The sequence below is a fragment of the Vicugna pacos genome, chromosome 6, assembly GCF_048564905.1.
Source record: "Vicugna pacos chromosome 6, VicPac4, whole genome shotgun sequence".
NCBI lineage: Eukaryota > Metazoa > Chordata > Mammalia > Artiodactyla > Camelidae > Vicugna > Vicugna pacos.
Genome location: NC_132992.1, coordinates 86,693,295 through 86,707,669, shown reverse-complemented (window position 1 = coordinate 86,707,669; position 14,375 = coordinate 86,693,295). Strand labels below are relative to the sequence as shown.

Below are 14,375 nucleotides of genomic sequence, written 5' to 3'. Positions count from 1 at the left end.
TAGATCTTTCAAGCCAAAGCCAGCACAGCTCTGGCCGAGGCCGCCCCTTCGCTGCCCTGAAAGCCCCACATGGCCACTATTTGCCAGCAATGGCACAGATGCCCCAGGGAGACCAGGCTGGACAGCTGACCAGCTGCTGGCGTTCCAGACACAGGGACAGGGACAGGCTCCCAAACCTCCCTTCCTCCAGGCTGATCCCTTTGTTTCCCGCAGCCAATTTGCTGCAGATTGGGGGAGTGAGGGTCCAAGCTCTTCACAGGCTATGTGCTTACTAGACACATGGACCTCTACAGCCAGATCCTGGTGGAAATAAGGCGGATTGAGAGGGTCTCACCATGGCCGAGATGAGGGAGCGTTATGTCAGCCCTGCTCACTGCACCAGTAATGGAACTGAGGCTGAGACGGGACTTTTCAGAGACGGGCATCAGTTAGGGACAGAGCGGGGCTGAGTACACGGGTCTCGGCTTCAGGGCCCGAGCTCCCTGCTTAGAAAAGGGTGGTCCCCGGGATTTCTGTGGGCTTGGTTGGAATGTCCTTTCCTACTTTGAAACTGGGGCTCCCAAATTCAGCCCCACACTTTCAAGAACATTTCCACGTGCTGGAGTGTTAGTTTGACCCTTGTTTTGTTTCTAAGCTCCCTATGCCTGGGGCGTCCTAATACTGGGTGCACCGTGCATGGCCGTGACCCAGAAGGTTACGTGGGTGACTGTGGGGTGTGGAGTTGGCAGAGAAAACAGAGGGTCGGGCACTACCCAGAGGAAGTGATCTTGATGCTTAGCAACCAGGGTCCCTCCGTGACCCCTGAGATATCCGCCTTCTCTCTCCACGGTTTTGGGCCCAGTTACAGCCCATTACTTCTTTTAATCCTTATAACCACCCTGCAGAGGGGCTAATCTCAATCTGGAGACAAGCCCAGTCCTTACCAGGCATCGAGTACTTGCTTTGTGTTCACTGCCCTGAACACAATGTGCTGAAAGGCGGACATAAGCATCCCAATGGAATCAGTGAGAAGATGGAAGCACAGAGAGGTTAGGTCACCAGCCTAAAGGCACACAGCTTTCAGGGAGAGGCGTTAACAAGGTAGAACTTGGCCCCTTCTGTTTGAGTTTTGCTTTCTGTCCATTGGGCCATGTGACATGAGCAAGTGTCCTTTATCTCACAAACTGGAGGCTCCCAAACTCTGTGCCACTGGGTGGAAATCAGATTCGCCTACCTGCAGCAGGATGGGTAATAGCCCCTCCAAAGGTATCCGTGTTCTAATACCTGGAACCTGTGAGTGTGACCTCATATGATGAAAGGGACTTTGCAGATGTGATCGAGTTAAGGGTATTGAAACGGGGGGACTATCTTGGATTTCCCAGGTGAGTCCCAAATGTTATCACAAAGGCCCTTCCTTATGAGACAGTGAGGGAGGAGATCAGAGTCAGAAGAAGCATGGTCATGGAAGCAGGAGTTAAAAAAAAAAACAATGTGATGTGAGGTCGTGGGCCAAGAAGTCCAGAAGAAAGCCTGGCCGTTATCTTGCTGGCCCAGTAGACCCAGTTTGGACTTCTGACCTCCTGAACTGTAAGAGAAATAAATTTATGCTGTTTTAAGCCTCTAAGTTTATCATCATTTGCTACAGCAGCAACAGGAAGCTAGTGTAATTCCCGCAAATGTATTTTCCAGGAAACTACCTGGGAAAGACGGGACTGAGCAAGATACGCAAGGACCTCCAGCCCGTGGGTGCTGTTGGTGGAGACACCCTAGGTGCGGTGTCCCAGGCTTACGTTTTAAGGAATATCTTGAGAACTTGGGTGAATGTGACAACCCCTGACTCCCCATCACCACTCAGAAGGGCTCAGAAGGAACTGGGGCTGAAAGTTTTGGGGGTGTCTCAGGGCATGGCACCCTGGTGTATTAGTCTGCTCGGGGTGCCTGGACAAAATACCACCGACTAGGGGGGCTTAAACCGCGAAATGTGCTTCTCGCAGTTCCGGAGGCCGGAAGTCCGAGATTAGGTTGACGTCGGTTTCTGGTGAGATCTGTCTTCCTGGCTGGAACGTGGTGCCTCCCTGCTGAGTCCTCACGTGGCCTCTTCTCTGTGCATGTGGGGAACAGAGAGAGGGAGCAGCAGCACGTTCGGGGGTCTCTTCCTCTTCTTCCAGGGACACCAGTTCTATGGAATTAGGGCCCCACCGTTATGACCTCACTTGACTTTAATCACTTCCCTCAAGGCCCTGTCTCTAGAACAGTCACATCGAGGGCTTTGGGCTGTAACATACAGAGTCTTAGAGGACACAGTTCAGTCCATGACAACTGGGGTAGGAGGGTGCAGTGGGCCAACAACCAGAACATGGGAATTGAAAGGACCGGATAACCCTGTTTCCATTGGCACCAAGAGCAGCAAAGAGCACCATTCCCAGCAGGCGAATTCACCCCGGGGTAAAGGGGGATCTGTCAGCCCACGGAGTATGGGTGACAATGTTGGACAGAAAGGCCGTTAAATGGGGACTCCTACTGTTCCACCTCCTGGCTCCCACCACTTGACCTGTTCAGGTGACGTGCCATCTTGGGCAGGAATGCGAAGTTGTGACCCTGCTCCGGAGGAGAGCTGTGATGGACGATGAAATATGATAATAATAGTGAATATTTGTGGTGCACCAAAGACGTGTGCTTTACATCCATAACCCATCTGGTGTCCACAGTGGGCTCGTGTATTAGGCAGTGTCATCCCCATTTTACAGATGATGGAACCAAGGTACAGAGAGGTGTCCCAAGGCCCATACCGTGTTGTGGGTTGAACTGTGCCCCCCCTCAATCGAGGCCCTAACCCCCCAGTACCTCAGAATGTGACTGTATTTGGCAAAAGGGTCATTACTGATGTAATTAGTGCAGATGAGGGCTGCTGGAGGAGGGTGGGCCCTTACGCCAATAGGACGAGTGTCCTTATGAAAAGGAGAAATCTGGATGCAGACACGCGCACAGGGAGAAGGCCATGCGAAGAGGAAATGGAGCTCTACAAGCCGAGGAGCGCCCGAGAGGACCGGCAAAGCCCCGGAGGCTCGGGGGGAGGCCGGGGCCAGGTCCCCCTCACAGCCTCCGAAGGAAGCAACCCGGCCAACACGTGGCTCCTGGACTTCTGGCCTCCGGAAGGATGGAACAGGACATGTCTGCTGTTACACCACTGAGGTTGTGGTCCTTTGTTACGGAAAAACGAATGCACTAGCAACACACTAACACGCCGATACACTCAGGAATTGGTAGAGTCCACATGCAGACGCGGGCACGCTGGCTCCAAGGTCCAAGCTCTGCACCTGGGTGCTCGGCGGCCCCCTGGTGACTCCTAGGCAGCTCTTGTCCCTGGGCCTTGCTCGTGGCAGGCACTCAGAGCGTGGAAACCATTCGCCCTGGGTCTGCCCCTTCTTGGAGGAGAATTCCTCACCGTCCCAGGCATCCGGGGATGGAACAGGCTCCCTCCTTCCCTGCAGACGCTCACACGTTGACACGCTCAGAGCCAGGGGCTCCCAGGCCTGTGTCTCCCTTGGGTTGCTCGTCCATCCGCCCTCCACGGGTCCAGCTGCAGCGGGGCTCTGTGCCGCTTACAGGTGAGGAACCTGAGATCCGGAGAGGTAAGAGCTGGCCCCTCCCGCAGGTAACGGAGAAGCTGGGATGGTCCCCCCAGCCCCCGTCTCACCCCAAATTTCAAGTGCCTCCTCCTCCACTGAGGAAATCCCTCTGACTTCCTGGTTAGTGGCCAGTCCCCACTCGGTGACTGCTTGTGGCATGAGGAAATGAACGGCCCAATGAAGCCAGGATGCTTCTGTCCACACCCACTTACGAGGGGCATGCAGCTCATCCCTCCACTGGCATCTGGGGTCCCCCAGGCTCCACGCGGACACTCATGACACTCGCTGGCCTCTCTGCCCTCCCACCCCAAAGCACCAAAGGCTTCCCCTTTCCTGCTGGAGGAAAACCAGGGAAACTGAAAACACTCTTGGCCCTCTAACACCCAACGCAGGTCCCAAAGCAGTGTGCCTCCAAGGGGCATGACAAGGGCCCCACAGATAAGAGACCCCACTAGTTCCTTTTTTTAAATACTCCAAAAGGGCATTTTGAAATCTGAGAAGTTGGACCAAATATTTACCCAATCAATCCCGGGGATGTGTCAGGGGTGGTGATGCAGAACAAACAGCTCAGGGACCTTGCTCAGGGCATAGCCTTTTCCATTCAATCTCTCGTTCATTCATTCATTCACCAACTATGGGTTGGGCCTCAGCCACATGCCAGACCACACGATCAGCACCGGGGCCGGGCACTGGGGTGAGCAAAGGCACAGTGTGAGCAGGGCCCCGCCTTTCAGATGTTCCGGCTAAGAGGGGCTGGGGCGAGGAGGACGGAGATGACTGTCAGCCAGCCATGTCTGATGGTAGGATGACTGTCTGCTTAGGGAGGAGAGAGGCAATCGTAGGAAATCCTGGTAGAGTCTCAGAAACAGGGAAGGGAGCGTTCTGGGTGGAAGGGACCTGCAGGGACAAAGACCCAAAGGTGGGAAGCTCTGGGCAACCTGAGAAGACAGAAGGGCTTTCCTTGGCTGTGGTCATTGGAGGCATGGGAGCATGAGGATGGAGAGGCAGGCAGGGACTAGATCAGGGAGGGCCTCGACTGTAGGTAGAAGAGTTTGAACTTTATCCTGTAGGAACTAGGGAGCCATTGAGTGCTTTTGAGCAGGAGGAGGGTAATCAGAATATGAAGGCATCACTCTCCAGGCTGAACTGAGGGTGACTACCCACCTTTTCTCCGTTTTTTCACACCTGGGCTTCACTTTCACACATCACCCCAGCAGTGTTGTTGCCATGGTAACCCTAGGCCTGCGTCTTCTTCCAGGCTTGTCTGGGATGCTTGAATCCATCCACCCGCTGCCTCTGGAGGCGTGGACTTGGGAGTGAGTCGGCTGGGGGCCTGACTTTCTTTCCTGCCTGGGGGTTGTAAAACATAACCTAACATCCCAGCAGGTGCAGGGGGAAATGGACCAACAAAGACAGGGGGTGAGAAATAGGGGGTGCGTTCCTCGGAGCTTTGGGGGACTCTGGATCCTGAAGCATTTCCAGGCCCTTGTCCCTGGAGACCAGAGCCAGTGTGATCTGTCCCAGGCTGGGCTGCGTCAGCAATTTCCTGAAGTGGGACCCACCCGAGGCCACCCCTCCCAGCACAGAGCCCCCCTGCAGAGGCAGAGAGGGAGGGTGGGAGCCCTGGAAACTTCTCCTCCCCAGTCCCTTCCACAAGGGCTTTTTCAACTATAAAAAATAATGGACTGTCTCTTATTCCGGATATTGGTTTCCTGGTTTCCCACAAGGAGACTATTCCTGCCGCTGTGGCATGACTGGGAACAGGGACCAGGTCACATAGTCTCTGCAATGTTCTGGCTCTTGAGCAATCGTCATTACCAGAGCTGGCTCTCAGCCCACGCTCCCCCATCACCGGAGAAAACTCTGGGTTAGTGACGTGAGGCCTCCTGCCTCCTGACACGCTGGCCATCAAGAAAACCCACAGAGAAATGTATTTGCCAGAAATTACCAAGGTTTTGGACCCACACGGCTGGGTCCTGTCGGCCTGCCTCCCACTGTCAGATGGGAAGAGGGTTATTCTCACAGACCCTCCTCAGAAGCCTCACCCCACATCCTCAAAGATGGTCTGCGCTAGACCACCTGGGCCAGCCTTGAATACCCAGCTGGGGAAACTGAGGCCCGAGAAGGGAGGGGATGTGCTGGAGGCCCGGAGCATCTGAGTGGCGGAGCAGGGGTGTGAAGACAGGCCTCCAGGCCCCCATCTTGTGCTCCTTCTGCTGCTGTGCGCTCTGCGACCTCGGCGGTCCGTTCTGGGAGAGACGCTGGCCACATCTCCACGGCCACGGGCTGGGGCAGAGCCTCACTGAGCCTCCCTTTCTTTCTCTGTGGCGGCTGCCTCGATGGCTGATCTTCCAAGACCCCGCTCTGAAACAAGGCACCATCCCCTGCCCAGGGGCTGCTGGCAGCCCACACCTCTTCCCCTCCTGCACACACCCTGCCAAGCCACTGTAGCCAAGCTCCTCACGGCCATCATTTTGTTTAATCTGTACAAATACACTGGGAGGGTTTCTCCTACTTTCCAGGTGGACACCTGTTCAAAGAGGTTAGATGACCTGCCTGAGGCGGTCCAGCCCTGGGGAGCTCAGTGTCCAGTCCTCACTCATCTGGTACCACCCCCATCCTTCACCCTCACCAGCAGCTTCTGTTCTGGATCTTCCGCGTCTTCTGTCTCCCGCACTCCAAGCTGCTCACACCCAGCCCTCCAGTCCATGTCCTCCTGCTTGTAACAGACACGCCAGCCCTGGGAGGGCTATGGTTTCGTGGGGTTGACAACCTTCCTCAGAAAGAGGATGCTCTGGGTGTTGGTGGAAAAGATCGCCACGAGGAAGGGCCGGTTAAACCAAAGGGCTTGGTGACGGTCCCGGGACAGAAAGGTGAAAGAGTGGCTGGTGGCTGCTGCGGCCTGGGCGCCGCTCTCACCCACCTCCAGGACGGCCTTGTGGAGACTCTGGGAAGGAAATTACAAGTGTTACCGATGGGAGAGCTGGACTCCGGGCTGAGAGAGGACTGAGGGGCGGAGACCACTGAGGAGCAATACCACACATAAGACCCTTGTTAGAGATATTGAAGTAAGAATTTCTACCCTGGGATGTTTGTTGAGCTCGATGGCCTCTTATTTATCCAATAACCATCACGATCATTGATGGAGCACATTCTGGGTGCCTGTGCTCTTTTTAATCTTCTGAACCATCCTATGAGGTCAACGTAGTATGCCCATTTTACAGATGAGGCAAATAAATTCAGAGACTATGTAACCCTTGAATGTCTTAAGAGGTGGAACTGGAAGTCAGACTCTCAAACCCCAGGCTCTGCCCTCTTGTGCACCTTTGTCTTATGTAGCTGAAGTCCGAGATCCCTTTCTCTTGTTCAAGAAATGTGTGGTACACAGCCTCCACCCAGCCTCATCTGCATCCCTCCTCTGTTTCTGTCATTGCATTTGTCACTCTCCGCTGCCACAGTCTATGAGGGTGCCGTCTCCCGGACTTGAGGGAGAACTCTCTGCGGGCAGGGACTGGGTGGGTGCTGGATCCCCAGCACCGAGCACCACACCCAGCACATGGAGGGTTGGTTCATGGCCGCCCAGGCCTGTGGATGACTGAATAAAACTCGGGCTCTGAGACTTCACATGGCGGCAGAGAGCTCAGCCATCACCCAGCGGCTTCTGAAGGGGGAGGTTCCACTCCGAGGTCTCTAGGGGTTAATAACCTCAGGTGACTTACACTGGATAGCTGCAGGTTTAGCTGTTGGGTGATGTTGGACAAGTCAGCCGGCTGCGAGAACAGGTCTGTGATGCCCAGCTTGGGCAAAATCTGCTCCAGTTTATAGGAGCCACTAATGGAGAACTTGGGGATATACAGCTTGAGTTTCCTGTAAAAATACCTGAAAGAGACACTGGGTTAAAATTTTGGACTCATGAACAAGCCAAGGATTCCAGCCGGTCTGTGCTCTCCTTGGCCGCACTCCCTAGCTGCCCCCACGCCATCTGAGTTCTGTCATCACAAATACCGTTTGCCCGTCCCACGTGCACAAACACGTGCTCCCAGCGGCTTAAAGGCAGCTGATCTGCCCCAGGGCCTGCGGTGTGCAGGCCCTCCTTCCCCTGCGAGCTGGTCTTCAGCAAAGGCTGTTTTCTGCAAACGTCCAGGGCCCCCGGGAGATGCAAGTCTCCCCGGGGGGCAGCTTTGCCTTTGTCCCTGGCGGGGCCCTGTGGTTTCCACTTTCTTGGGACCAGTTAATTTCTTTGGATGGAATTCCCCTCCACCACGTGCGTTGTATGAATTTTCCATTTGAATGTGGCCTTGGCCCGAGGTCCTGTTCTTACAGGTGGTTGGCCCCAGGGTGATGTGAAAGCTTCTGCGCTACTTCCTGGGGTGGATGGCTGGGGTTTCCTTAAACCCCTTCTGTGCCAACTCAGCCAGTCGTCTTGACCGAAGGGCTACCCACTCATTGTACAGGGAGGCCCCGCAGAAAACCAGTGTCACTTCAGCCATGACCTGTGCAGTACGAGGGCTACCTCTAAACCAGGACTCAGCTCCTGGTCTGGCTCTCTTTCCCCTGATGGGGGCAAAATCATATTTTGGACGCACTGTAAGTGTTCCTTATGTAGGGAAACCCATGGACCATCTTGGAGAAGAGAAGAATTCTTCCGTAATTCTCAGTCCCCATTTGAGTCCCTGGCTTTCATTGGAAGGGTCCGCTTGGAGAGTGGGGCTGCAGAGTCAGCACCACGTGGTACACTGGTGGATTACCTCTTCTGGAGTAAGTTGCTCCATCTTGTTAGCATCTGTGGAGTCAAAACTTCTTCCACCTGCTTCATTTTCCCTCGGTTAGGAAGGATGAAAAGGGCAGTTGCTTTTCCTTGGTAATCCAGCCGCAGCACCGAGCAGGGCAGGTATCTGTCGTGAAGATACCAGTGGTACCGGGCATCCTGCAGCATCATAGGCACCTTGACTGTTGTGGCCACATCAACATAGAAGTCTTGGGTAGTGGCTATCAGGCGGGTGAACGGTTTCTCCCACAGAGCTGGAGGGAAGAAGAAAAGAAGATACAGGACATCCAGGGACCAACAAGCCCATCCTCCAGGCAGGGCGTGCATCCCCAACCATCATTCCAGACCCCCACCTCGCCATCCCATCCGTTCAAAACCTGATCTGCCTGGGGAATGGACCTTGGGGCTCATATAGCGTCTAAAATGAGACACATCAGAGGATATCAGCAAGGTTGTTTCATGTCTTCACCCATCACCTGAAATTGTTGGACTTAAAAAATTCTGGCAACCTCTATCAAGCCATGAAAGACATGGAAGAAACTTAAAAGATGTATTACTAAATGAAAGAAGCCAGTCTGAAAAGGCTACAAACTGTAGGGTTCCAAACAAACGAAATTCTAGAAAAGGCACAGCTACAGAGACAATAAAAAGATCATGGTTTCCAGGGGTTTGGGGAGAGGAAAGGAGGGAAGAACAAATAGATGGAGCATAAGGGATTTTTAGGGCAATGAAATTATTCTGTATGTTACTATAGTGGTGGCTACATGTCACTGTGCATTTGTCAAAACCCATAAAATGTACAACACCAAGAGTGAACCCTAATGTAAACTATGGCCTCTGGTTGATAATAATGCCCATGTGGTTTCATCGATTGTACCAAACACGCCACACTGATGAGGGATGTTGAGGGGAGGGGAGTATACATGTGTGGGGGGGGGAGGGCTATGTGTGAACTCTGTATTTTCTGCTCAGTTCTGCTGTGAATCTGAAACAGATCTAAAAGAATAAAGTCTATTAAAAAAAATCAGCCAAACTGATGTTTGTGTAGCAGTAGTGCATTGTGGTTTCTCTCTGGCATGTCTTTCCACTCTCATAACGCTGCTTTTGGTGACTGAGATCCCTAACTTTAATGCGGCAAGTCTATCAGTCTTCTCCTTTATGGTTAGGTCTCTGTGTCTCGTTTGGGAAAATTCTCCCTCCTCCAGGTCAGGAAGACCCTTCCCTGTACCATCTACAAGCTTCAGTCTTACCTTTTGCTTTAGGACTTCAGATCAATTTGGGGGAGAACTGACACCTTTACCGTCTTCCTATTCATAAATGCAGTATACTTGTTTTTTTTTTAATTTAAGCCTACTTTAATATCTTTCAGTAAAATTTTATCCACAGAGATCCGCACATCTTGTTTGCGTACTCTTCATTTTTGAAGATAAGCCCCAGTTATTCCACTGCTCTCACCATGTCACCTCAACTGAGGTCTTGGGGTTACATTTAGGTCCCCAGAGTGGTGGACAGATGTGTCAGAGGGCAGGACATCTATTTCCTTTCTATTTCTGGAGAACCTCCTTTCTGGTGCCAGGCTCGCTAACCCAGTTGCAACTAAGTCTCTGTCAGGAAGACAGCATGGAAACCTTCATTATTTCTGGCCAGAGCGTTGGGTGGGGTGATGGTGTAAATGCATGTAAATTACATTACATTTTAAATGGAATGGAGTCAACAGAATATTGTGCAGCCACTAAAATGAGAGCTGGATAAAGTTTTCAGTAGCATAAAACAACACACTCACACACACACACACACACACACACAAAGTGCCTGGGAGAACCGGTAACATGCGCATGAAGTCTGTAGATTGTCACCACTGTCAGCCTCCTGGTTTTGCTCTTGCACCACAGTTATGCAAGATGTTATCTAGGGGAACCCGGGTGAAAGGCACTTGGGATCTCTCTGTACGACTTTTCAACTTCCTATGAATTAATAATTATTGCAGAATTTTAAAAAAATTAAAAGTTTTCAATGGTGTGTGAAAATTCTACACGCAAAATGCCAGAGATAACCAGTCTGGCTTGATTATTAGGCTGGAACTGCGTCCCAGAATCTGTTTCTTACAGATTGTGGATTTAAGGTGGTTACGAGGGTGAGGCTGGGACGTAGGTGCGAGGCAGCCACCGCACACTGAAGTCTTCACAGGCAGATGGGATGACGGACAGACCAGGGGAGGCTGCCCATGCTCTCCTCTGCGTTCCTTGTCCCAGCTCTACCCTGCTGACCACCAGTGTCCCCAGGCCGCCACCAGGTACTCCCCCTCATGGAACCGCTCTGGTGGCTGGATGTGCCTGGCTTATAGATTTCCTGACAGGCTCTAACGTGCCCCCTGGCCCCAGTGACTTTTTCTCTGTCTCTCCAATTCCCTCTTCCTCCAGATTTTCAATTTGCCAGCCCCTCCCACAATGTGCAAGGGCTAATTCTTGTAACTACACCCTTGCCTTTAACACTCATGGTGACTCTGTTCTCTGGGTGGGACTCTAAGTGACACACACTGTACAAAATTGTTCCCACCTGTGATTTCAACTGTATTGACATGTGTGTGTGAATGGAAAATTGGGAAGAATTAGGTTAAAATGTTAATGTTGAACCAACACAGCTTTATTTGTGAAACAAGGAAATAAAGGTTTATTTTTCTTAAAAAAATGTTAATGTTGGTTGCCTCAGGAAGGTAAGATTATGGGCAACTCCTATTTTTTCTTTTATACATTTAATATGTTTAAAGGGCTTCAAAATTGTTATCATTAGAGTAATCACAATGACACTAATTATTCATTGAGTATATGTAACAGTCAGGGCTGGCACATTTCTTTTGCAAAGGGCTGGGAAGTAGTATTTTTGGCTTCGCAGGTCATTCTGTCTTAGTAGCAACTGCCAATCTCTGTCCTGTGAGAGCAGCCAGAGACAGCACCGAAGTGAGTGGGTGTGGCTGTGTGTGAATAAAACTTTATTTACAAAGACAGGTGGCCTGTCAGGTATGGCTGGGACCTGGAGTTTGCGGATCACTTTGGGCACTCTTCCAAGGAGTGTACAAATACGTGACCTCATTTGATCCTCAAAAACAAAACTTTGACGCTCTTGCTTCAAGCAAACAAGCTACCCCTTTTGCAATGCTGGCAAGTGGAGGAGCTTCCATATGAATCCAGCCATTCAACTGTCATCATTGGATAGAATGTATTTCATATATTGCTGTTAGCAAAAGTAAATAAGGAAATATGTCCAAAGGTAGGAAGGGATGGAAATCTCAATATTACACAAACTTAAATATCTGATGCTCTAATACTAAGTTTTCTGAAGGCTGCTTGGCTCATCAGACGCAATCTATGCACTTTCCGTTTGGGGGGTCTTCTTGACATGTAATCCTTCAATAAATAAGGTAGGGGAAACATAGGGTCCACCAGCAAATTGACTCTTACCTTTGAAGTAAATGTAATTCACCAGCACCATCACCGTATCCGGGCGGAGCTCGCTGACCAAATTCACAATCTTCCCTCGAGTTTCGTTCTTGACATGGTTACTGATGAGCTGAGTTGTGCCCACAGAGTCGAGGAAGTTGGTGCGGAAGAATCTGGACTCATAGAAGGTCGAGGAGCCGTTTTGGAATCTCGGGAGGAGCTGCAGCTCTGGACTCAGGAACAGGGCGCTGCCCACGCGGACCTCCAGCCTGTCGCCCGGGAGGTGGAGCATGTGCAGGAGGTGCTGGAATCCTCGGTGGATGTCGGACTCCGGCACCTCCGTGAGGTTGAAGCCCAGACCCTCGAGGATCTGGGTCCGGCTGGGCGAGCGGACCCCCAGGGACAGCATGGCGTAGGCAGCGGAGATGCTCAGCGGGGAGAGGAAGATGTTGCCCGCGGGGGGTTGGGAAGCGATCAGGTGGTAGAGGCGGAGGGCAAAGACCGTATTGCCTGGGGTGATCTTGAGGCTGGGGGAGCCCTCCCCTGCTGCGGGAGCCTCCGGATGGGCGTGGCTGATGTGACCCTTGCTGCGATGCTCTGGGGGCTGCTGACCGTGAGAAAGGGCCAGTAGCCCAGCCAGAAGGAGGAGCAGGCAGTGGACAAGATGCATCTTCCCTGCTCTCAGGTCTGTAGGAGGAAAGAAGTGCCCAGGAAATTCCCCAGCAGAACACGCAGCCCTACTGAGAAGCCGGGCAGAGCCCCGGGGTGGTAAGCGACTCCTGTAGATCTGCACAGTGCTGAAACCATTCCCATTACAGAGATGGGGAAACAGGCTCCAAAACTGACAAGTCACCAAACAGTAAACATCCAAGCTAGCACACAGGTTCCCAGACTCAGCCTGGGATGCCTTGCCCCATATGAGTTTATTTCCTTAGCCCAGTGACCCATCGCATCAAAGGTGCTAATCGCCAAAGTCTATGTTAGTATCTACTCCACAAATATCCCTCGTGTGCTTTTCAGTTTGCAAAATCGCTTTTGTGCCATTTGTTTTGACCCTGTTATCCAGGTAGAGGTCAGTAGGATTGGTATGCTTACCATCACCTGGTACAGGTGAGATCACTGATGTTCAATAAATGGTGTGTCCAAAGTCACAGGGGTAGAATTGGTCCCTTATCCTAATGAACTTAACCTGCCCCAATAGGATGCTCGACTTCCTCTACCAAATCTTCTCTGCCCCCTCAAATGGCCCCACCATTACCTGGTTCTCAGCCCCCTAACCCAGTTGTCATCCCTAACGTCTGTCTGGCCTTCCATACACCCCACCCCCATTCAGCCTATCGCATGTCCTGCAAGTTCTTCCTTCAGTCTCTCAGCCCCTCTACTGCTGTGACCCTGGTTCAGGTCTCCAACATCTTTCTGACCAGGGGTCAGAAAACTTTTCCTGTAAAGGACCAGATAGTAAACGCCTTTGCCTGTGGGGATCCTTGCAAAGTAGTTGCAACCACTCAATTTTGCTGTGCTCGTTGGAAAGGGACCATGACAAGGAACACCCCTCCCCCCAACATGGCTTCCTACCAACCTGTAACGACTGCCCTCCCCCCCAACTCTCACAGACTCCTCTCAGCCTTGCAGTGAGATTATCCAGAATTCCCTCCTGGCGGGAAACCCTCCAAAAACACCTGCACTGGGAGCTAGGAGACCTGGATCGCCCTCTGTGTTTAGTCTTGGGGGAGGTTGTTCCCGGGTCTGAGCACCATGTCCCCCACCGCTGCAGCGAGGAGGTTGGTACAAGCATGTGTCGGGCTCTTTCTAGCCTTTATCACCTCTAGTTAGGGTGATCAATTGTCCCAGTCTGCCCAGGACATCCCTAGCTTCAGCACTGAAAGTCCTGTTGCAGAATTCCCAGTCCTGGGCAAACCAGGACGATTAGCCGCCCTCCCTTTACAGTCTCCATGGAGGCCCTCAGACGGTTACTCACAGCACAGTCAGTCCCGGAGCGGATGCCGGGCAGCTGTCTGAGCTCCAGAAGTGGCCCAGGAATGTGACTTGGGTTTATTGAGCCCAGGAAGACTGGAGAAACCTCTATGCACTCCCTGCCACCTCTCTGATTAGGTAATTATTAATGAACAGACCCACGGGTACAGCACAGAGTCTCACCACAGAAAGAAACCTTGCTGGAAGTTGGCTGACCGCCTCCCAGGAGAGCCCCCTTCCCTCCTGGGGGTCCCCAAGGGAGCTCACTCCTTCCTGACTGTGTAATGTGTTGAGGTTCGCCTGATTCTTGCTTTTCCCTGAGGCTCAAGGGAGCCCCTTAGAGGACCTGGTCTCCACTCTCCCCTTCATGCTACATGAGCATCCCATCCCCCTCTGTGGGTTTCTGTTCACCTCCCCCCACCGCCCTGAACCTTGTCATCCCCCTATCCCCACCCCCTGCAAAAGCCAGAGCTGGGGCACTGAACTCCAGTGCCTTCACGAACCTGGTAAGGCAGCTTCCGGGTGACATCGTGGGGAATGGTGGGCATGTGGAACTGAAGTCAGCTCTCTGGGGCCAGATGAGACCCA

General features: G+C 52.3%; 1 protein-coding gene across 1 annotated transcript; it reads right to left on the bottom strand.

Moving 5' to 3' along the window:
- Positions 1-6,068: 6,068 nt before the first annotated feature.
- SERPINA4 (serpin family A member 4) lies at positions 6,069-12,483 on the bottom strand. Its single transcript, XM_006208235.4, has 4 exons — positions 11,835-12,483; positions 8,357-8,630; positions 7,328-7,487; positions 6,069-6,555 (listed from the first exon to the last, which is right to left on the bottom strand). The coding sequence occupies exons 1-4, from the start codon at positions 12,481-12,483 to the stop codon at positions 6,358-6,360; spliced, it is 1,281 nt and encodes a 426-aa protein (XP_006208297.2). The 3' UTR covers positions 6,069-6,357.
- Positions 12,484-14,375: the final 1,892 nt, after the last annotated feature.

What these genes read in the sequence shown, in the direction of transcription:
- SERPINA4 (XM_006208235.4), bottom strand. Translation starts at nt 12,483, where the DNA reads ATGCATCTTGTCCACTGCCTGCTCCTCCTTCTGGCTGGGCTACTGGCC. An exon ending in GAATTACATTTACTTCAAAG is followed by an intron (nt 8,631 to 11,834) that starts GTAAGAGTCAAT and finishes TCTTCCCTCCAG; the next exon opens with CTCTGTGGGAGAAACCGTTC. An exon ending in TAAACCTGCAGCTATCCAGT is followed by an intron (nt 6,556 to 7,327) that starts GTAAGTCACCTG and finishes TTTCCTTCCCAG; the next exon opens with AGTCTCCACAAGGCCGTCCT.